This window comes from Eucalyptus grandis, chromosome 2 (genome assembly GCF_016545825.1).
Source record: "Eucalyptus grandis isolate ANBG69807.140 chromosome 2, ASM1654582v1, whole genome shotgun sequence".
Classification (NCBI taxonomy): Eukaryota; Viridiplantae; Streptophyta; class Magnoliopsida; order Myrtales; family Myrtaceae; genus Eucalyptus; species Eucalyptus grandis.
In genome coordinates this window covers 9,843,385-9,850,709 of record NC_052613.1, presented here as the reverse complement: position 1 = coordinate 9,850,709, position 7,325 = coordinate 9,843,385, and the positions used below count along the sequence as shown (strand labels likewise).

Genomic DNA, 7,325 nt, shown 5'->3' with positions numbered 1-7,325 from the left:
TCAATATCTTCAATATATATTTTATTTATTTATCAAAAGTCAGTGCAACTAGACTGACTTGAATCCTCCTGATAAAAGTCAGTAGACCCATAGTGATAAGAATTGGAATTAGGATCATTATTTAACCCCTTTTTTTCCTAGGTTGGAAGCAGGACTACTGAATGTGATAATTGGAAATTCAATTTTTTCATTAAAAAAAGATTTGAAAAAAAAAAAATTCTTCATTGGCGTGCTGAAAATCGTTGGCTGGCTTCTCAAATTATTTATCGAAAGAATTCAACAAATGGCACTGGAAGAGGACAAAGGCCGGTTTGAGCCATTCCACTTGGGGCTGCTTAACTAAAAGGAAATTAGGTACATTAATTGAGTGTTCTAGGGTTAGAATTTCCACCTGCAATGCAATGAAGAATGCAATTTTTAGGCTAGGACTAAATTCTTTCTCACAAAGAAAAAAAAAACTACAAACTACGTTTGTCCAGCTTTAAATCATAAACTCTCTCTCAATCATTCGATCTCTCAAATATATTATAGGTTTCGCAATCAAATGAAAAGTACATGACATAGACCTAACTTAGCATAAAACACTGAAGCACATCTTGTCCTTCATATCTTTTCAATGGCCATTGAGACAACACAGATTGACAAGCAAGTCTTACCATTGAATTTTGGTATTGAAGATATACATTAAACATGTCCTAATCAAAGATGACATGCCCAAATTGAAGCATTAGCCTCTCTTCAATCTTACTGTTATCTCATGCACTTAATTGGTAAGATAATTAGGGAAAAAATTCTAAAATTTATTGTATAGATATCAATTCAGTCTAAAATTTTCAATTTGACTAATTTAGTTATTAACCTTTTGACGATATGCTAAATAGTTTTCCGATCAATTTTAACTAGAAATTCCGACGTAGACTTTAACCATGATATGTGATGCTATCAGCTAACAAGATTATTATTATTATGTTTTTATATTTTTACCCTCAAGTGGTCAATAAATATAAAAGCGCAAAATAAACCCCACTTTGACTCTAGGGCACCTACGACCAAAATAAAAATAAAAATAAAAATAAAAATAAAAATTCTAGGGCACAAACTTCTAAAGTCCCAAAAAGGTTACTTGGTGTAATATTTCTTGAAAATGACTTGCAGGCGGGTTATATTTTTTGAGAGCCCAAATATGTATGGACGGCAAGGAGTTGATGATCATGCTGCACGACCCCCATCACAACGACCGTGCCAGGATCGACATTTGAGTGGTGGACAGACATGTACTAGGTGGTCCATTCGTGGACAAGAAAGAGAAGGGCACATGAGTGATGTAACGATCAATGTCGATTTTGGGGGTTGAAGATAATGAGGAGCCCACAATCTCTCTCTCTCCCTCTCTCCGAGTCTTCAATTTGGTGGGACTTCTCTTCTGATTTTCTGAAACTAAAGGGAACATGCTTCGGCCATTAACTTAAAATTAGCATCATCCACACAGCATATTCTCAACCATATTCTAGAATAATTTCACCCCTCAAATTGTTTTCAAGGGAAAAAAGTGCAAAAGGGTAGCCATCAGCATCAGGTGGTGAGCCCCGTGATGGGCTCATAATTTGCAAATTCCTAAAGGGAGCTTAGGATGTTGGGCCCTTCTGGGAAAAAGAAAGATTAACCTTTTAAAAATGAGAATTGGTTTGGTGGATTATTCGTGCTAATCCGATGGTCCAAGGGTCAATCTCACGGTTAGCTTAGTGATTATTGTACCTAATCTTGGGACTACTCGGTTTTAATATCTTTTGAATGATCCTTTTATACTAGTTAATAGTGGATTGTCCCACAAAAATTGGTTGAATTGGCTTAAGTTGAGAAAAAGAAATGAATTGGCCGAAAATCGAACTAATGCTCGGTTAAAATGCCAGTCCGGTCCGATTATCAGAACAATGACTTTTTTTCTTCTTTTTTTTTCTGTCGTTTAAATCAAAGTGTCAAGCACCATTATTTGCTCATACTGGACACTCTAGGCCATTGAATGCCACCTTTGTGGGCCGGAGTCTACAAGGCCCAATCATTCACCCACCGTTCTTGCTTCTTGAGGCCCATGTTTCGTCCCTTTTGCATGTGCAAGGATCCTCAAGAAATTTATAGCACAGTGCGAACAAGCAATACAATTATTGATACGACGGTGTGTTTTCATGCTTCTCAGTAAATGTTCCAAAGAAAATGATACTTTACCCCCCCCAAAAAAAAAAGCACGGATTTATCTAAACTTTATTAAGAAAACAAAGTAACATAAAAGCGTAAATTTTTTATCTATTTAAAAGATTATGAATAAGTTTTAGATTCATATTAGTACGTGTATCTATTGATAAATTAATATTGTTTCTAGATATCATTTTTATGAAATCACTTAATACTTAAAATAGTAGGAATATCAATTTGATACAATTTTTAATGATATTTTACTTTTACTATCATAGAGATAGCAAGCTAAAATATAATTATATAGAACTATTGTAATATTTTTAGGTATTGAAAGGATAATAATCTAATAAAAACAAAGAATATTTTTTTTTATTTGGGAAATAGATTGAAATGAAAATATATTATAAAATTTGGGCAATAATGTAATTATGCAAACTTGTAAATAGATAGTATTGAAAGATCGATTTGACTTTGTTATGGAAAATTGAGGGACTAGACTAAATACAATGGAAGTTTATGAATTGATAGCACACTTCGTAATAGTTTAGAGACTAGTTTGCATATTTTGTTATAGCTTAGGGATTACATTGAACATTTCACACTAGTTTTGGGACTTGTAATAACTTTCTTCCTTGTTCGATTAAGCAAAAGGATCACATTGAACATTTAAGAATAATCCAAACATCACATTTAAACAAACCAAAAATTAATGGATGACAATGCAAATTGAGTCAAAATTTATGAACTTAAGTGTCATTTTTCCTATGTGTGTGCTTTTGGCATGACAACCAAGCACATATATATATATATATATATATATAAGCATATATATATATTATAATTATTTAGTATTGCTGTGCCGCAAAAGATTAACCTCGTGGAGTTTAGAAAAGGAAAATACTATAGTCACCTTATCACTTGATTACATATGAAGTTGGGATTGCCCTTATTTTAATGCTTTCCTTCAAGAAGAAACCAATGATAAGAAGAATTATGGCTTTGATAAAGCAAAGGAGTGAATATTTCGATGACGAAAAGAAAATGGAGGGACTCATCTCTTCGAGAAGGTACACCTATAAAGACATCAAGAGGATGACTAACTCTTTCAAAGAAAAGTTGGGCCAGGGAGGCTATGGTTGTGTGTACAAAGGCAAGCTTCAAGATGGCCAACTTGTGGTAGTGAAGCTTCTAAAGAAGTTGAAAGGCGATGTCGGAGAATTTTTCAAGGAAGTTGCAAGCATATGTAGGACTTCTCATGTCAATGTTGGCAACCTCTTGGGATTCTGTTTTGAAGAAAGCAAAAGAGCTTTGGTTTATGCGTTCATGCCTAATGGATCCCTTGAAAAGTTCATATTTAATAGGAGTAACACATTGGAGTTAGATCAACTATTCACTCAGGACACATTGTACCAGATTTCCCTTGGCATAGCTCATGGGCTAGAGTACTTGCATATAGGATGCAACATGTGGATCTTGCACTTCGACATAAAGCCCCACGACATTCTCCTCGATGCAAATTATTGTCCCAAGATTTTTGACTTTGGTCTTGCCAAAATATGCCCAAGAGAAGAGAGCATTGTGTCAATGCTAGGTGCCCGAGGAACTGCTGGATACATTGCTCCATAGCTGATTGTAAGGAACATCAGAGGGGTTTCTCATAAATCAGATGTCTATAGCTACGGCATGATGGTTCTGGAGATGGTTGGTAGAAGGAAAATCATCAAAGTCACGGTAGATTGTACTAATGAATTATACTTTCATCATTCGGTCCACCAACGTCTATTACTCCGAGAAGATCTTGGGCTGCACGGGATCACGAATGAGGAGGAAGAAGGAATCGCAAAGAAGATGATTGTAGTAGGCTTATGGTGCATTCAGATCGATCCAAGAGCTCGACCTTGTATGACTCAAGTTGTGGAGATGCTAAAAGGAAGTGCCAAGGCCTTGCAAATTCCTCCAAAACCATCCTTGTCATCATCCTCAAGAGTGCTGGAGGCTTGTCCATGTGAAAGTTCTTCTTTGCAAGAGAGTAATGACTCGAGTTGTCGTTATTCAATTTCACTTTTAGCAAACTAACATAGTTTGTAATAGAGTATATAAAAACACTAAAAAAGGCTGTCAACATTTTAATTAATGACTATTGAGCTTTTCATGAACTTGTGATCAAATGTCTAGATTAAATTCCTAGGAGTATGATGGAAAAGCAAAGAAGTGAAAAGTGCATTATTTCATATTATCAATATAGTTTTCCATTTATCCTAATAGGAATTATATCGTGCAGCAATCGTGCGACGATCGTGCGACAGTCGTGCGGCGGCGATTAGCGCTTTGTGAGTAAGAAGAAAAAACAAATAAATACAATAGCCATCATAGGTAATCCGTTAAATCATTCAAGATTTATTTGATAAGCATTTGCGTCCTGGTAGGGAAACATGGCAATTTGGGGACAAAAGCCATCATAGGTAATTCGTTAAATCGTGTTTTTCGTTGACTATTTTCTATAAAGATTCACAACTTATAAGTCTCGATAAAGTGATGAAGTGAGATTGCCATTTGGAATGTTCCATGTTTTCTCGGGAGTAGCAACATTAGGAGCTGGAACTGGGATCGCCCTTAGTTTAATGCTTTCCTTCAAGAAGAAACCAATGATAAGAAGAATTATGGCTTTGATAAAGTAAAGGAGTGAATATTTCGATGGTGAAAAGAAAATCGAGGGACTCATCTCTTTGAGAAGGTACACCTATAAAGACATCAAGAGGATGACCAACTCTTTCAAAGAAAAGTTAGGCCAGGGAGGCTATGGTTGTGTGTACAAAGGCAAGCTTCAGGATGGCCAACTTGTGGCAGTGAAGCTTCTAAAGAAGTTGAAAGGCGATGCCAAAGAATTTTTCAATGAAGTTGCGAAAATAAGTAGGACTTCTCATGTCAATGTTGGCAACCTCTTGGGATTTTGTTTCGAAGGAAGCAAAAGAGCTTTGGTTTATGAGTTCATGCCTAATGGATCCCTTGAAAAGTTCATATTTAATAGGAGTAACACGTTGGAGTTAGATCAACTATTGACTCGAGACACATTGTACCAGATTTCCCTTGGCATAGCTCATGGGCTAGAGTACTTGCAAATAGGATGCAACATGAGGATCTTGCACAATGCATCACTTATAAAGCACCTCATAATATAGAACACCTAGGAAGGGTTAGGTAATTCCTATCTCCACTACCATACCGCTGCTCTAAAAAACCTGCATGTACAACACTGATCTGTCATCTAAGAATCAATAACATACCCCAACATCGGCTCCTTGACAACATAACTAGGAGGACCATCAAAGCCTCCGGGCAGTCTCATCTAGTCACTTTTGAATATCACAAACCAAACTATATACTGATGAGGAACCCACTTGACAAGTCTTATATCGACTCATATTGTAGTAGTGTACTTGGTATACGTCAAAACAATATTAGGCAACACAACCTCCTCATACTCATACTTTATGTGTACCTAGGCTTCAAAAAGCGGTAACGGGGAAAGGGTCATCTTACATTTCTAGAAAAATAAAGGAATGAGACTAAACCCAGCAAATGAAATCTCTAAATCTAAAGTAAAAGTTCACCTTCACACTTGCCCTCACATAACAATCACAAATGTTTAGGGCAACATAATCAATATATGAGCATACATCTTTACCTTCTTTACCCTCGATGTGATCCAATGACCCTTGCTGAGGGCCACGATAGCAAGGCAAGGGCTGGCAACCCTTGCCCAAATTTGGCTTAAGGGTCGCGATCCTCACCCAGATTTGGGTGAGGTTGCTGGCCCTAGCCAAGGCCCTAGGGACCCTCGCCAACCCTTTCTAGCAACAAGGGCAAAGGCAATTAGGGCTTACCGCCCTTGCCCATAGTTTCACTTTTTCCTTTTATTTGGTTTTTTGAAATACTTTTTTATTTAATTTAATTAATATTTTGGTTAAATAAATTATAATTTGAGCCATGTCATTGCCACTTAGGGAAGATCAAATATTTTTAAAAAGCCACGTCAGTATTTACCATTAGTGAAATTGACGATGTTAATTTTAGGACTTAATTGAACCAATTTGATAAATTTTAAAACTTAATTGCACTTTTTGTAAGTTTTAGGACTCAATTGCACTTTCGTTACAAGTTTTATGACTTCTAGTGAACATATCCCTAGATTAAAATACAAAGTCTAAAGCTTCTCCTGCCAATGGAAGAGAAGCCAAAAGAACGACTTTCTATAGTAGCTTTTTCAGTTGGAATACTAAGGAATCAAGTAAATCAATATATAAATAAATAAAACAATGTATGTTCTAAATATTGATCAATTTGAAAAATATTTTGAACTTGTCAAAACATTTAATAAAATTTTTCGAACATAAGTAAATAATTAACTTTGTAAGTTTCTAACCCATTGCTCAAATGTAACCATCACATCAATCCATCGCATAAACTTCTCGCACATAACATTGATCATAAACAAATTCCTACATATTAATAAATGCAGAAATTTTCTTGATACCACATATTCAATGTAGGCAAAACCAAACTTCTCGTACAAGATCTCTCGCCATCAACTTCTTTGAAAATGAGAATTGAGCGTTCGAATCATTGTAGACCTTAACTCCAAGAACCAAGGCATAGTCAAGGTCTCTTCAATCGTTAGTTGTCCATTTATTGCACAAGGATTTCGATTGCTTAGATTTTCCAATTTATGCCAATCGTTAATCGACAATCAACGTGGCTTTCCGGGCATTTCCCAAGTCGCGTAATTTTCAGGACAATCAGTTCATCAATTTACTTTGTTACTATTGTGAGTATCGGCTGCTCGTGCCGTTGTCAATCTATGTGCCTTATGCCCGTATGGCTCGTCCTAGAGAGTGATGAAGCTTCGATTGCAATAAAATTACTCGGCATTTTGAGATATCACTCTTGTAGACATAATTTAGATCGAGATTAGTGATATTTGGGGACAGAGTGAGAGAGTGTGTGTGTGGGTTTGAAAACGTCACAAAATGATCCCTTCATTGAAGGCAGGTTATAGGGAGAGGAGCATTTACTTATTGGCAAACTACAATGCAAAGGCAACTGGCTCCATTGTCGCTACAAACCCCCCCTGG

The 7,325-nt window shown here is 36.1% G+C and overlaps 1 protein-coding gene and 1 pseudogene across 1 annotated transcript; both read left to right on the top strand.

Annotated features, from left to right (window-relative positions):
• The first annotated feature begins 3,146 nt into the window (after positions 1-3,146).
• Positions 3,147-4,269, top strand: LOC120290481 (annotated as a pseudogene).
• A 683-nt stretch (positions 4,270-4,952) lies between these two features.
• LOC120290480 (LEAF RUST 10 DISEASE-RESISTANCE LOCUS RECEPTOR-LIKE PROTEIN KINASE-like 2.4) lies at positions 4,953-5,372 on the top strand. Its single transcript, XM_039306752.1, has one exon. It carries the CDS (start codon positions 4,953-4,955, stop codon positions 5,370-5,372), a length of 420 nt encoding a protein of 139 aa, XP_039162686.1.
• Positions 5,373-7,325: the final 1,953 nt, after the last annotated feature.

Excerpts from the sequence above, each read along its gene's own strand:
- LOC120290480 (XM_039306752.1), top strand. The coding sequence starts at position 4,953 with ATGACCAACTCTTTCAAAGAAAAGTTAGGCCAGGGAGGCTATGGTTGT.